The 16402-nt window shown below is 43.7% G+C and overlaps 1 protein-coding gene across 1 annotated transcript in view; it reads right to left on the bottom strand.

The window, feature by feature from the left end:
- Nucleotides 1-790: 790 nt before the first annotated feature.
- The window catches only part of DNAJC8 (DnaJ heat shock protein family (Hsp40) member C8), a 29258-nt gene continuing 13646 nt past the window's right edge, over nt 791-16402 (bottom strand). The window contains exons 3-9 of the mRNA XM_055261379.2: nt 14610-14666; nt 10793-10859; nt 10194-10288; nt 8551-8622; nt 5475-5566; nt 3948-4023; nt 791-1599 (exon numbers count right to left, since the gene is read on the bottom strand). Of these exons, the coding sequence (XP_055117354.1) occupies nt 1477-1599; nt 3948-4023; nt 5475-5566; nt 8551-8622; nt 10194-10288; nt 10793-10859; nt 14610-14666 (582 nt within the window). The 3' untranslated portion in view covers nt 791-1476. The remainder of the gene's footprint in view (nt 1600-3947; nt 4024-5474; nt 5567-8550; nt 8623-10193; nt 10289-10792; nt 10860-14609; nt 14667-16402) is intronic.

The raw sequence follows: 16402 nt of genomic DNA, 5'->3' as shown, positions 1-16402 counted from the left end.
TGTGCACCCACATCCTGGAGTGAAATGGGGTTGCTTTGCTTTGCTTGGCTAGAAAAGATAATCACTGCCCCCCTAGTCAGGACTGCATTACCTCACGGCATGTATCACTTTTGCAGGGCAACTAAACATTTTCTCCCCCTGCCTTGGTCCCGTTTTAGCCAGAGGCACACCCGCCCACTCACCACTGTGCTCTACTTCATGTGTGGTTTGGATGTGCTCGGTGGTACTTGGAAGGACAGTAAGACACCCAAGCCTCTGTCCTCTCCCACAGAGAAATGAAAGTTGCACTTCTCATGATACTAAAAGGCATGGTGCCTTTCGTAGTCACTGTGCCTGTTTACTCGTCTACAAGACATTGAAAAAGCAAAACTCTAGTTTTGAGTCACCTAGTTTCCTGTATCTTCACATTTCAAGTGTCACCTTTCCACTTCTCACTTTAGGCCCCTCCTGAGGGCTGATTCTGTCCCTGAAAGTAAGCAGGACATTTGAGCATAGACTATGAGCTGGACGCTTTCATATATTACTTCATTTAATCCTCAAAACAATCAGCATCTTCATTTTACACAGAAATAATAGGATATTGGCAATACCCAAGGAGCACTAAGGTAGCTACCTTGTGTTGGTCATGGTAAATCCGCCCTAAAAGCTGCTACAGTCATTTATATTCCCATTTTGTAGATGAAGAAACTAGGGTTCAGCCAGATCTGTCCAACCCCAAAGCATTTTGAGGTTTGGCCAAGCCAGACAAGGGACCCACAAGGGAGAGTACAAGGAAGCGCACATCAATGGCTTGGGTATAAAAATTTATTATACATAAAGATATTACCACTAACAAATGCAGACAGGCTAGGACATGGTACTGGGTGGAGCACGGCTAGCTCTTTGGAAAGTGAAAGGTTTGGGTGGCGTGGGCCTCATGCCACACTGATTGGTCAGTAGACGGGGGGCACATGCCAAACACCACAGGGCACCAGATGCCGCTCTGTGTGCCCACAAGTGTTCCCTGTCTCATCTGGGCCTTCGAAGGGAGCACACCCAGAAGCGAGCAACTGAAGCGAAGGGGCTTCCTAAGGTTCCCCAGGCTGGTCTCTGAAATCACAGCAACACCATTTTAAGCAATGTGTTTAATCGGATGATTTCCACAAACTATCGATGAAGTTTCTAACCATCGCAATTCAGTGAAGTACAAAACATCGAGTTACAGGCTGTGGGAAAAGGAGGCAGCACCAATGGTGGCACCTTCCAATCCTGGTTGTTCTAGGGGCAGGGAGAGGGCAAGGTCTTTTTTTAAACCAAGCCCCTCATTTCAATGTACAAAAGAATTACTCTGATCAATATTAAATTGTATTGAAAACAAAATGGACTAGAAAGCAAATACTACTCTATGTTGGGGTGGAAGTGGGAGGAAAGAATGAGTCCTTTGAAGCAGGAAGGGACATAGCAGGGGGAAGGTTCTGTGCCTGTGACCCCAGGTGGTCACTCACGTTGCTCCATTTTTACTTTCGGTGGTCTCAGGAAGGTCCGATTTTTCTTCTCTTTCTTCCCCTTTGTATTGGCTTGGAAGTTTCGCCAGCTGTCCACACGACCATCTCGACTTTCCTAAGTACAAAAGAAGTTTGAGGTGAGGAGACCAGTTAATGAGTGGAAAGGCCTGAACCTGCTCTGCCATCCACCCACCCTCCTGTAGCCCAGCCCAGTTCAGTCCTCTGGAATAACCCAAGAGTAGAATTGAGCTGGCCAGGCACAGTGGCTCATACCTATAATCCCAGCACTTCAGGAGGCCAAGGTGGGCAGATCACCTGAGGTCAGGAGTTCAAGACCAGCCTGGCCAACATGGTGAAACCCTGTCTCTAATAAAAATACAAAAATTAGCCAGGCATGGTGGCGGGTGCCTGTAATCTCAGCTACTCGGAAGGCTGAGGCAGGAGAATTGCTTGAGCCTGGGAGGCAGAGGTTGCAGTGAGCCCAGACCGTGCCACTGCACTCCAGCCTGGACAACAAGAGTGAGACTTCGTATCAAAAAAAAAAAAGGAAAAAAGAAAAAGAGTAGAATAGTCCAGGCATGGTGGCTCACACAGCAGGTGGAGTTCCCAAACCTGAGGTTGGGAGTTCGAGACCAGCCTGACCAACATGGAGAAACCCCGTCTCTACTAAAAATATAAAAAGTCAGCCGGGCGTGGTGGTGCATGCCTGTAATCCCAGCTACTCAGGAGGCTGAGGCAGGAGAATCCCTTGAACCTGGGAGGCAGAGGTTGCAGCGAGCCGAGATCACGCCATTGCACTCCAGCCTGAGCAACAAGGGCAAAACTCCGTCTCAAAAAAAAGAGTAACATAGAGCTTTCTTCCCACTCCCAAGGGCCCAAGAAAGTGTCATAGCACCCCTAGAAAGCAGGATGAGCTGCAGGTTGCAAGAGGAGGACGAAATCAGTACTCATCATCACAACACCGAGGCCCCACTTGTTGGGGACCTCAAGGCGAGACATTTAGCATATGGTCTTTTTGTGTGTGTGTGTGTGAGATGCAGTCTTGCTCTGTCGCCCAGGCTGGAGTGCAGTGGTGTGATCTCAGCTCACTACAACCTCTGCCTCCCGGGTTCACATCATTCTCCTGCCTCAGCCTCCTGAATAGCTGGGACTAAGGGCATCCGCCACCACGCCCAGCTAATTTTTTGTATTTTTAGTAGAGACACGGTTTCACTGTGTTAGCCAGGATGGTTTCAATCTCCTGACCTCATGATCCGCCCGCCTTGGCCTCCCAAATGCTGGGATTACAGGCATGAGCCACCGCACCCAGCCTTTTTTTTTCTTTTAAGACAGCTCTGTCACCCAGGCTGGAGTGCAGTGGCACAATCTCGGCTCACTGCAAGCTCCGCCTCCTGGGTTCACGCCATTCTCCTGCCTCAGCCTCCCAAGTAGCTGAGACTACAGGCACCAGCCACCACACCTGGCTAATTTTTTGTATTTTTTTTAGTAGAGATGAGGTTTCACCATGTTAGCCAGGATGGTCTCGATCTCCTGACCTCATGATCTGCCCGCCTTGGCCTCCTAAAGTGCTGGGATTACAGGCTTGAGCCACTGCGCCCAGCCAGCATATGATATTTCTAATCTTCACCAAAAGCCGACTACGGTGTGTACTGCTACCAGTGCTTCACAAGTAACACTGAGGCTCAAAAAGGTTAAATGACTTTCTAAGAGCCATACAGCTAGCTAGCAGTACAGCTACTCTTTCCACCACACCTTTCTGCTGCCCCCCAAACTTAGATGGCTGCTCCAGAGCCAGTACAACGCCTAGCCAGTTGTGTAGGGGTGGCCACTAGGACCTCTACCTCATTATCATTTTTTCTCTTTCCATACATGAAGGGGAACAGAAACACAGTCATCAACTCTGATTAGCCAGCCCCTAACCATGAGTCCTAAATCCTACAGAAGACAAGGCCGAATGTTGCCACAATCCTTCTGGCCCAACCACCTGAAGCATATAACCAGGGTGTCAAAGAAGAGTCAAGTTCACAAGTTCCAACTCTGTAGGCAGGACACTGGGGGCACAAGAACTTCAGCATTCACTAACAGATCTCTATGGAGGGCAATACTCTATGTTTACCCCCTAAATTAAAAGTGCAATCCATGTTTCTTGAGCCCACCGGGCAGCTGTGCCTACTACAATCTAAAAAATCATTCAAGGTGAAACTGTTAGTGTGCTGTGAAAAGAAATTAAACAATAATTTTAAAAAATAATTTTTTAAAAAGCCATTCAGGGATCCTCATTGTTCTTGCCAAGGCTACAGAGCTTACAGGAGGCCGAGCCAGGACCAGCCTCATTCTTCACCGCTCCCACTCTTCCCCACATATCCCACTCCTCTCTGACTGCCCCACTCAGTCCTGGGAGCAGCACAGGAACCAAGCTGCCTTATCCTGGAGTTAGAATCGCTGGCCACCTTGGACATTTACCTCAAAGTTTTTCTGCCACTCTCTTTCCCGTTTGGCTTTTTCTTGAGCTTCAATCTCTTCTTCCCTTTGTCGTTTCCTAAGAGGAAAACCAGATCATAGTATTTATATGATACTTACAGACTGAATTAACCATACAAGGCAGCATCTCCCCACAGAAGCAAGCATATATAGTAAATCAATTCCCTAGCAGTCTACAAAGATGGCTGTCTGGAAAGGGCTCACAGCATTTTCATGAATGTCTCATTCTAAAACACACAGATGAGACTGTGGGCATGGCTGTGGGGAAAGATATAAATATCCCTGTTACACAGATAAAGTAACTAAAGCCTGGCCAAGAGCAATTTGAGGTTTTGGGCTCTTTCGGTGACAAAGCTGTGTCGAGAACACAGGCCACCTTATTTCAGCAGAATGACCATTATAAAGCCAAAGTTCTTAAGATCTCTGGACAAAACCCCATCTGAAAACAAAGATATTTCACACAACCTCAACTAGCAAATTTTAGTTACTGGTACATACCAAGCAACAATATAAAATACACACAGAAACAAAACTCAGCCGGATGTAGTGGCTCATGCCTGTAACCCCAGCACTTTGGGAGGCTGGGTCAGGTGGATCACATGAGGTCAGGAGTTCGAGACCAGCCTGACCAACATGGCGAAACCCCATCTCTACTAAAAATGCAAAAATTAGCCGGGCAGGAGAATTCAGGCAGGAGAACCACCTGAACCCAGGGAGGTGGAGGTTGCAGTGAGCCAAGATAGCGCCATTGCACTCCAGCCTGGGCAACAAAAGTGAAATTCTAACATTTCTGATGTTCAAGAGAAATCATTATTTTAGAACATGAAACATTTTGTTACTGATGACACTACAGTACTATACACTCACCAAAGCTGTAGCCACTAGTCCCACAAAAGGTTCTGGCCTCAGTAACAATGGCCTTAATAACTGCTTATTTCGCTCCAGGATGTCAGGAAGAACACACACAAGGCTCTTGATTATAAATAAACTCCCTGGCAGTGCACGGTGGCTCATGCCTGTAATCCTAACACTTTGGGAGGCCAAGGCAGGCGGATCACGAGGTCAGGAGATCGAGACCATCCTGGCCAACATGGTGAAACCCTGTCTCTACTAAAATACAAAAAATTAGCCGGGCATGGTGGTGTACACCTGTAGTCCCAGCTACTCAGGAGGCTGAGGCAGGGGAACTGCCAGAACCTGGGAGGTGGAGGTTGCAGTGAGCCGAGATCGCGCCACTGCATTCCAGCCTGGCCACAGAGCAAGACTCTGTCTCAAAAAAATAAATAAAAAATACACTCTCTAAGGACAGAGCTATTCAATAATTCTCAAAAGTCAAAGAAAAAAACTTCTTACCCTGGTGATTCAAAAGCTTGACTGTTTTTAGGTAACTATTTCTATAGTCTCTTAAATGGTATACTATATAATTCCCTCATTAGGAAAATCACCAAAGACCAATGTTAGTTAATCTAGGTATTTAAATATGGTTTAAATGAATATACTGATATGTACCTTTCATGCATCTCTTTGGCTTCTCTCTCTTTCCTTTTAATTTCCAGCTCAGCAAAGAGTTTCATTGTCTGTTTATATACAGCTTGTTTGAACTACAAGAAAATCAAGAACAAAAGAAAATCAGAGTAAATATTTTTACCAGCAACTTGAACCACATACTTTCACCTGGAGCCCAAGATAAAGCAGATTAAAACCTGGCACGGGCTGTGCACAGTGGCTCACATCTGTAATTCCAACACTTTGGGAGGCCAAGGCAGGAGAATCGTTTGAGGCTAAGAGCTTGACTGGCCTGGCAACATAGTGAAACTATTGCTACAAAAAAAATTTTTTTTAAACTAGTGTGCAGGCCAGGCGCGGTAGCTCACACCTGTAATCCCAGCACTTTGGAAGGCCAAGGTGGGCAGATCACCTGAGGTCAGGAGTTCAAGACCAGCCTGGCCAACATGGTGAAACTCCGTCTCTATTAAAAATACAAAAATTAGCCAGGCATGGTGGTGCGTGACTGTAATCCCAGCTACTCGGGAGGCTGAGGCAGGAGAATCACTTGAACCCAGGAGACTGAGGTTGCAGGGAGCCGAGATCATGCCATTACACTCCAGCCTGGGCAACAAGAGGGAAACTCCGTCTCAAAAACAAACAAACAAAAATTAGCAGGGCATGGTGCTGCACACCTGTAGATCCAGCGTTTCAAGAGGCTGAGACAGGAGGATCACTTAAGCCCTGGAGTTTGAGACCACCCTGAGCAACATAGTGAGATCCCATCTCTACAAAATATTAAGAATAAAACATTAACCAGGTGTGGTGGCGCACACTTGTAGCCCCAGCTACTCAGGAGGCTGAGGTGGGAGGACTGCTTGAGCCCAGGAGGTCAAGGCTGCAGTGAGCCATGACTATGCCACTGCACTCCAGCCTGGACAACAGAGCAAGACTCTATCTCTTTTCTAAAAGAGTATACTATATGATAGTCTTACAATGATAGGAACAGAAGCTATTATTATTTATTATTATTGTTTTTGAAACAGGGTCTCAATCTGTCACTCAGGCTAGAGTGCAGTGGTGTGACATAGCTCACTGCAGCCTCAACTCCTAAGCTGAAAAGATCCTCCCACTTCAGCCCCCAAAGCACTTGGATTGTAGGTAAGAGCCACCAGAGGTTATTATTAGAATGTATAATATCCACTAAGGTGGGAGGATCACTTGAGCCCAGGAGGTCAAGGCTGCAGTGAGTTAAGATCATGCCACTATATTCCAGCCAGGGTGACAAAGGGAAACCCTATCTCTAAAAAGAATTACAAAAAAATAAGTGAAGGTAAGTGACCCAGGCCCTGTCACACTAACTTAATGAAATCACAATGCCTTCCCTACCAGTTTTTAATTCCTTATTTTCAAGAGTTCTTAAGAACACAGCTTATGTTATTCTATCTTTAAATATTTTTCTCCAGATATAAAGTATTTTAAATAGACATGGAAGTACAAAAGCAATCTGTCATGCATATTTAATAGTGCCTAAATTCTAAAATCAGACACTGGAGCAAAGAGTGATATATGGAGAGAAAGGAAAATAAAGAAGTCCCTCAATCTCTGTGACTTCTCTTTTATCCTGTTACCTGCTAGATACTGCTCACTAAAAGCAATGCTTCAACCCCAGCCCCTAATAAAGACAAACATCAAAGGGATAAAGGAGTCTGTAATGAATAGTTCAGTATCTTTAAAAGCTCCAAACACGGGATAGAGAGACACTGGGATTTTATATTTTTTATATCTCTCTGCTTTTTCCAAATTTTCTATCATTAGCATGTGTTCTTTTATAATCAGGAAAAAAAAAAAAAAACAACTGAAAAAAGTTGGGCCAGGTGCGGTGGTCCACGCCTGTAATCCCAGCACTTCGGGAGGCCGAGGCGGGCGGATCACTTGAGGTCAGGAGTTTGAGATCAGCCTGACCAACATGATGACATCCTGTCTCTACTAAAAATACAAAAATTAGCCAGGCTTTATGGCGGGCATCTGTAATCCCAGCTACTCAGGAGGCTAAGGCAGGAGAATCACTTGAACCTGGGAGGCAGAGGTTGCAGTGAGCTGAGGTCACACCACTGCTCTCTAGCCTGGGCAACAGAGTAGACCCTGTCTCAAACAAATACATAAATAAATGTATATTTATATGTTTTAAGTTCAAATAAAATGTTTGTCGTTGTTGTTTTGAGACGGAGTCTTGCTATGTCACCAGGCTGAGGTACAATGGCGCGATCTTGGCTCACTGCAACCTCCACCTCCCGTGTTCAAGCGATTCTTCTGCCTCAGCCTCCCGAGTGGCTGGGATTACAGGCACAGGCCACCACGCCCAGATAATTTCTGTATTTTTAGTAGAGACGGGGTTTCACCATGTTGGCCCGGATGGTCTTGAACTCCTGATCTCATGATCCGCCCACCTCGGCCTCCCAAATTTCTGGGATTACAGGCGTGAGCCACTGCGCCCAGCTAAATAAAATGTTTTGTTTTTTTTTTTAAATAAAAATTAGGCCACGCACGGTGGCTCATGCCTGTAATCCCAACACATTGGGAGGCCTAGGTGGTGGATCACCTGAGGTCAGAAGTTCAAGACCAGCCTAGTCAACATGATGAAACCCCGTCTCTAGTAAAAATACAAAAAAATTAGCCGGAGGCCGGGCGGGGTGGCTCATGCCTGTAGCCTGCAATCCCAGGACTTTGGGAGGCCGAGGGGGGATCATCTGAGGTCGGGAGTTCGAGACCAGACTGCCAAACATGGAGAAACCCCGTCTCTACTAAAAATACAAAATTAACCTGGCATGGTGGTACATGCCGGTAATCCCAGCTTGGGAGGCTGAGGCAGAAGAATCGCTTGAACCCAGGACGCAGAGGTTGCAGTGAGCCGAGATCACGCCATTGCCCTCCAGCCTGGGCAACAAGAGTGAAACTCAGTCTCAAAAATAATAAATAAATAAATAAATAAATGTGAAATAGCACATATTCATCCTTCTTTTGGCTTCTGTCTCTGTAACCCACCAATTGGTAGACTCAATCACACAAGATACAGTGGCTTCTCCTGTATTTAACTCACCAGCTCAGGATCATCCTCCTCCACAATTGTAGGTTTTCCTTCCTTCTTTAATTGTTTTTTTCGCTCTTTCACCTAAAAAGAATTTTTTTTCATCAAAAGACAAGCATCCGTGCTTTGAGAATATCCACTGGGCTGTATACATACAATATATTTAACTTTTTGTAGGCACGGGTACAGCAGCAAAAAGTTTCCATTAAAAAAAAAAAAAGAGCCCCTCCCCTCCCTCCTCAAAAGAACAAGGGAATCAAGGAAAATTAGGAACCACAAGTCCTTTTTCTAATCTCATCTAAAATCCAATCTACCAGGAAGAATGAAAGATGAAAGGGGACCAACGGGAGGTTGTCCCCATCTCATCAGATCCAAAAAGTCTTTGAAACAGACTACTCATTTACCCTTCTTGGCTTGTGGTTATGTGTTTAGAGCAAAGCAAATATACTTGTCAAGTTTTAGAAGAAGCTACAGAATTTGTGGCATTATGTCCAAGTAGTTTTTCTGGCATTTCTATAATTGCATTCTTGATCATTTTCACCTTGGAACCTCCTTAAACCACATATCATATTAACTGATACTTTTATCACTTTGGCCACTACTGAGATTTAAAAAAAAAAAAAAATTAAATATCCCCATTCATACAAGAATGACATTACTCCATGAACTAACCAGTCTATTATACCAGCAAAGGCCAAGTACCCTCTAAGCTCAGAAAGGCCCTACTGCCACCCTGTGGTCAGGAAGCCTAAGGATGACTTTCTTACAGGTGAAAGACATAGGAAGCCACAATGATTTAAGGAGAAACTGTCAGGCACTTTCCCTATTTCTGCCAGGAGAGGGCCTACAAGTGCCATTTCCAACACACGACCCGCAGGACACAGTCATGGGCCCTTTGTCTCCTCTTCTTATCCATTTTCCTCACCGAAACTGGATTCATTATTATGGTTATAAAGTTCTGTCTCAGATTTCAAAGCTCTTCACGTGAAAAGTCACATCCAATCACAACTGAAACAGCTCTTACAAATGGCCTCAAGATTCTTGCCCCAGCAAGTAAAAAGTTAAAAGACCTTTCTTACCTCAGGAAAGCCATACTGCCATTTCCCACCACATGGGAGGCTTATCTATGCCCTCAAGAGCAAACAAAAATAACACCAGCTACAACTCAATTTCCTTCAACTGAGTTCTTCCCAACTCTGTTATTAAGATGGACATAAATCTCCTCCTATTTTAAAAAAAGTTTACACCTATCCTCTTGCTAGCCTTTGCCAAGCCTTGGTCCAAACCCTTCACAGGGACAAGAATAAAAATCAAGAGTCAAGAGTCACAGGCTGCTCCACGTTTCCACTCTAAGAATGGGGTAAGTGGCAATACGTGATGAGAGGGAGAGAACAACCCTTTCTCCCCAACACAGGACTGGTAGGGAAAGAGGTAGGAGCAGTGTACCAGCTACTCCTCATCTGAGTTCTTCTCTCAGGGGTGAATTACTGCTTCAGGCACCCACTATTCATGACCACCACAGCAAAGTGGTGGAGAGCACATAAGTAGCCACAGGTTGTGCCAGTAGGCATTACTATGTTAATAGGTACCCTCCTACAAGGTGCCCAAGGCTTGCTGATACTTCCTGTAAACACAGCAGCACTATAAATACTTACAGTGTGTTCCACGTATTCTTTTCCTGCCTGAATTACATCCAGGGCCCTCTTCTTTTGCTCCTGATCCAGTAGCAACTTGTAAGCTTTGTCCACAGCTAATGCAAAACATTGAAATTAACTGTTTCTGCAAACACCCTCTGAAAGTCTGAACTATACTCAGGCAGTGTAAATGGACTTGTGCTGTCTAAAGCATTCCCTACTTTAATTATTTACTGTCGTTAGACTAATTTAAAAAAAAACATTCAACTATAGCAATGACTTTCCTTGAGAGCCTTGGAAAAAATTAAATATATACTCAAGGCTAAATACACCACATCTGGATTTAATTCAGTGATAAAGTTCTTTATGTTCAAAGAAAAAAATGACCCTATGCAATAACAGTCTTTGTTGGCAGATCAAAGTTTTAACAAAGCAAAGTTAAGGTCTACTTCGTAAACGACAACATTCTGCTTTGAAATGGCAACTGCTCTACTGAAAACCACAGCTTCTTGGTGACCAGAAAACAAAACTATAACAGTCTTTGCTTGATCTAGGACAAGGAACAGTTAGGCCCTGCCATTCACAATCTAATACTCAGAAGCAGGTAAATTTACAAATACCTTCAAAAGCCTTTTGTGCTCTGTCAGCATCATCTTGATTTTTGTCAGGATGCACCAAGATGGATAACTACAATAAGAGAAAATTTGGGGTTGTCAATAAGAGAAACATTTACTCACTTCCAGCCTACCTTGTCTCGTTACAACCAAAAGTTCACAGGTCCTACGGCAAAAAGAGACTCTTAGCAAAAAGCATTTAAAAAATTAACAAATCTCTTTAAATGCCCAGAAACACTGATCTTTAACAAAATTCAAGCACCAAAAGGTAAAGGCAGAACTAGGAAACATTTCAGGTTTTAATCACAAAGCTGAGAACAAACGTGCCAGGCACAGAGCCTCACGCCTGTCATCCCACCACTGTGGGAGGCTGAGGTGAGAGGATTACTTAAGCCCAGGACTTCGAGACCAGCCTGAGCAACATAGCAAGACCCTGTCTCTACAAAAAAAAAATATTTAATTACCCAGACGTGGTGGTGGTCGCCTGCGGTCCAAGCTATTTAGGAAGCTAACGTGGGAGAATCACTTGAGCCTGGGAGGTTGAGATTGTGCCACCGCACTCCAGCCTGGGCAACAAAGTGAGACCCTGTCTCCAGGAAAAAACAAAAACAAAACCAAAAACAAATGGAAGCCTAGCACTATGAAGATGTTGTAATAATTTGGGGGAGGAGGGAGACTGAAAAGTGTCAAGTTCCTATTATATTCCTTATGCAGGCTGAGCACCCAAAATCCAAAAGGCTCCAAAATCTGAAACTTTCTGAGTGCTGACATGATGCTCAAAGGAAACGCTCATTGGAACATTTTGAATTTTCGGATTAGGGATGCTCGACCATTATGCATTCTGGGAATATTCCAAAATCTGAAAAAATCTGAAATCTGAAATACTTCTAGTCTCAAGCATTTCAGACAAGGGATACTCAACCTATACTGAGCACTAAGGTGGCTAAAGCAGGTATGAGACATCATCTCTCTCCTAAAAGAACTTCGAATCTAAAGCAGTTTCTCATTCTGCCTGTGCTCCAACCCTGTGAAGCTTCTGAAAAAGACAGCATTCTAATTTCCACCCTCAGACCTTCCGAGTCAGTCTTTGGCATCTGCATTTTGTAAACCTCTACTAGACTAGGTTTCAGATGATCGTAGGGAATTAGCCCTTATTTTGTTAGGTGGTTTAAGTGATTATGCAAGAAAATGTCCTTTATTTGGGAAGGGTACAAGCTGAAGTATTCAGGGGTAAAGCATCATGGTTGATTGCAATTTACAATGATTCAGCCAAAAATATATAGTTAAATATATAGTCAATGTCTGCCAGGAGCAGTGGCTCCTGCCTGTAATCCCAGCACTTTGGAAGGCTGAGGCTGGCAGATCACTTGAGGTCAGGAGTTCGAGACCAGCCCGGCCAACATGGTGAAACCCCGTCTCTACTAAAAATACAAAAATTTGGCAGGCATAGTGGCACACATCTATAATACCAGCTACTCGGGAGGCTGAGGCAAGAGAATCACTTGAACTCAGGAGGTGGAGGCTGCAGTGAGCCGAGATCACAACACTGTACTGCAACCTGGGTGACAGAGCCGGACTCCATCTCAATAAATAAATAAATAAATAAATAAATATATATATATATATATATATATAATATATATGAAATTAACTGTTCAATATAGCTGGTGGATACATGAATATTCATTGTTCTATTCTTTTTTTTTTTTTGAGACAGAGTCTTGCTCTATCATCCAGGCTGGAGTGCAATGGTGCTATCCCAGCTCACTGCAGCCTCAATCTCCTGGACTCAAGTGATCCTCCCACCTCAGCCTTCCGAGTAGCTGGGACTATAGGCACGGCTAATTTTTGGCTTTTGTTGTTGTTGTTGTTGTTCCTCGTTTTTTGTAGAGACGGGGTTTCACCATGTTGCCCAGGGTGGTCACGAACTCCTGAGCTCATGCAATCTGCCCACCTCAATGTCCCAAAATGCTAGGATTACAGGCATGAGCCACTGTGCTTGTCCATTCTTTCTTCTATATAAAATTTTTATAATAAACCAGCTAAAAAAAAGAACTTTCATAGGTAATTCAGATACTCACAGTTAAAAACCATGACATACTGTCATTGACAGAAACCAACTAGTTGGAACCCAGGGAACTATGTCGGGGAATGAGAACAAATGGGAATCTAACGCTGCCTTCAGCATTACTGGAACCATTATGCTGGGTTCTAATTCCAACTTCACTCACCTACTAGCTATGAGACCTCGAGCAAATCACTTAACCTATCTCTACCTCAGCTTCCTGCTCTGTAAATGAGATAATACTATGTACCTACATCTAATTGGGCTGATATAAGAATGAAACAAACAATGCAAGTAAAGAAATTAGCAGACTAACACACGCTGACAATAGTTAGCACATAGCGAGGATACACTATGTGCCAAGACTTACTCTAAATGCCTTCTGTGTAATACATCATTTAAATTCTTACAACAAACTCATGGGATAGACACCATTATTACATTTTACAAACAGGGTAACAGACACGGAAAGGTTAAATGTAACTTTCTCAAGTTTACACTGCTTGTTAAGTGGTATAGTCAAGATTTAAAGTAGTTATACAGCTCCAATATGCACACTCTTAACTATCAGTCCATATTAATGATTTATTAAGAATTCTTAACTCTTATTATTTATGTAGCTACATAAAAAGTTGTCTTGACTATGAACTTAAATGCTTATTAATATGGGAATGATTAGTAATGTGTATCAGAAAATTTGAAATTTTAGAAAAAGGAAAAAAGCTAAATATGAGTATAGAGTAGAGCTTAGGAAGGAAAAAAAAAGCTATAAAGTGATATAATGGGATATGATTACGTAGACCAAGATAAAAAACATCTTGGCTTAACTGTAGATCAGAAAATGACTATGAGTCAGCAATATGGGGAAAATTACTGTACTGCAGAAACAAGCACACCACTGGATATTAACAAGCATCTCATGCAGAAGCTGAAAATTACATTCAGCACTGGTCAGACCCTATTAAAATATGAAGTACATAAGAATATAAAGAAGCTAAGGGAAGTTTTTTTAAAAGACATGGAATATATAGAAAATCCAATTTGCAAAGGCAAATTATAGGGACTATGATTATTCAACTCAGAATAAAAGGCAGCCAGGCGCGGTGGCTCATGCCTGTAATCACGGCACTTTGAGAGGCCGAGGCTAGCAGATCGCTTGAGCCCAGAATTGAGACCAGCCTGGGCAACATGGCGAAACTCTGTCTCTACAAAAAATACAAAAATTATCTGGGCATGAATCCATTCTATTCATAGGTAAGCTATGGTCATTAAATTATTTAAGATTTTATATATTATTATGAGCTTTTTTTTTTTTTTTTTTTTTTGAGATGGAGTCTCACTCCTTCGCCCAGGCTGGAGTGCAGTGGTGCAATCTCGGCTCACTGCAAGCTCCGCCTCCCGGGTTCACGCCATTCTCCTGCCTCAGCCTCTCCGAGTAGCTGGGACTACAGGCGCCCGCCACTACGCCCGGCTAATTTTTTGTATTTTTAGTAGAGACGGGGTTTCACTGTGGTCTTGATCTCCTGACCTCGTGATCCACCCGCCTCGGCCTCCCAAAGTGCTGGGATGACAAGCGTGAGCCACCGCGCCCGGCCTATTATGAGCTTTTTTTTACAAAACGGTTACACAGCCTTAAAAAAAAAAAAAAAAGTTAAATTTTGGCCCAACTTGCTATATCAAGTCAATAATAGCAAGTGGTAAAAGAATCATGTGCTTCATACATTTTCAAAAAGTTCAAACAGGGAAATAGTACTGTACCTGCCGAAACCTCTTTTTTATTTCTTCATCTGTAACTTCAGGATCTATCTGAAGAACCTGGAAGTATCAAAGTCAAAACCATAAAAAAGATGAAAATAACTTACATGTATATTTAAGAGTTGCTCAGTAATTATATATATTATAATCAGCATCTAGAATAGTACCTCATGTTCTAGAACACAGGCTGGCACACAGTGCTAGAAATTGCTAAAGAACTATGAATGATCAACAGAATAACAATTATATTGTCTTATGGTACTCAACTAACATAATGCTTATTTTCTCTTCATCATAAAAATAATCATTTATTTTACACCCAGAGACGTTTTTACATGAGAAAATTTTGCATTTCTCCTTCATTCATTAAGAGTTTAACTCCCCCTCCCTTTATTTTTGCAAATGTTGAGAAACCATAGTAACTCAAAAAAGAAGAAAACAGCCCAATGGACACTTGATAATTTACAAGGCCCAGTGGTTCTCAATCAGAGTGAATATTAGAATCACCTGTGGAAACCTGTGAGTGATGGCCGGCCCACTCTAGGAAAGTCTGATTCCAACCCCGTAGAGCAGGGGTAGGGCCAAGGGCAGGAACAACTCTATTTTTTTTTTTTTTTTTGAGACGGAGTCTCGCTCTTATTGCCCAGGCTGGAGTGCAATGGCGAGATCTCGGCTCACTGCAACCTCCACCTCCGCGGTTCAAGCGATTTTCCTGCCTCAGCCTCCCGAGTAGCTGGGATTACAGGCACGTGCCACCACACCTGGCTAATTTTGTATTTTTAGTAGAGACAGGGTTTCTCCATGTTGGTCAGACTGGTCTCGAACTCCCGACTTCAGGTGCTCCGCCCGCCTCGGTTTCCCAAAGTGCTGGGATTACAGGCGTGAGCCACCGCGCCCAGCCTTAAGCAACACTTCTTTAAACAAACAATTTTTTTTTTTTTTTGAGATAGTGTCTCACTTTGTTGCCCAGGCTGGAGAGCAGTAGCATAATCATAGGTCACTGCAGCCTGGAGCTCTGGGGCTCAAGTGGTCCTCTGGTCTCAGCCTCTTGAGTGTAACTGCGTGGAGCACACAACCATGCCTGGTGACTTCTTAAAATTTTTTTAGAGATGGGGTCTCCCTGGCCGGGCGCAGTGGCTCACGCCTGTAATCCCAGTACTTTGGGAGGCCAAGACAGGGAGATCACTTGAGGCTAGAAGTTCGAGACCAGCCTGGCCAACATGGAGAAACCCCGTCTCTACTAAAAATACAAAACTAGCCGGGCGTGGTGGCGCGTGAAAATGAGAATTTTCAACTCAGTGTGCCCCACTCTCATAACTTCCCAAGGGAGAAAGGAATGTGGGAAAGTCACTCAATAGAAGAGCGAAGTCACGTAAGATTTACAGACGAGGGGCTATAACTGTTCATACAAAAATATTCATAGGAAAACCACTAGTTCTGAGGAAAAGGGATCTCTAGGGGCAAACCAAAGTCCAGCAAATCCCAGAAGGTGCCCAAAATAAATAAATGAGAAAGAACAGAAATTGTCCCACCCTCACAAAAAAGCCTCTGATAAGGTTATAGCTTACAACTAATCATGCCAAATGTAATTCATAAACCCTGATTGATTTCTTTTTTAAAAATAAATTTTGCTGGCCAGGCACGGTGGCTCACGCTTGTAATCCCAGCACTTTGGGAGGCCGAGGCGGGTGGATCATGAGGTCAGGAGATCGAGACCACGGTGAAACCGCGTCTCTACTAAAAATACAAAAAATTAGCCGGGCGTGGTGGCAGGCGCCTGTAGTCCCAGCTACTCG

Source organism: Symphalangus syndactylus, chromosome 22 (assembly GCF_028878055.3).
Source record: "Symphalangus syndactylus isolate Jambi chromosome 22, NHGRI_mSymSyn1-v2.1_pri, whole genome shotgun sequence".
In the NCBI taxonomy this organism is placed as follows: Eukaryota; Metazoa; Chordata; class Mammalia; order Primates; family Hylobatidae; genus Symphalangus; species Symphalangus syndactylus.
This window is presented reverse-complemented; position numbering and strand designations above follow the sequence as displayed.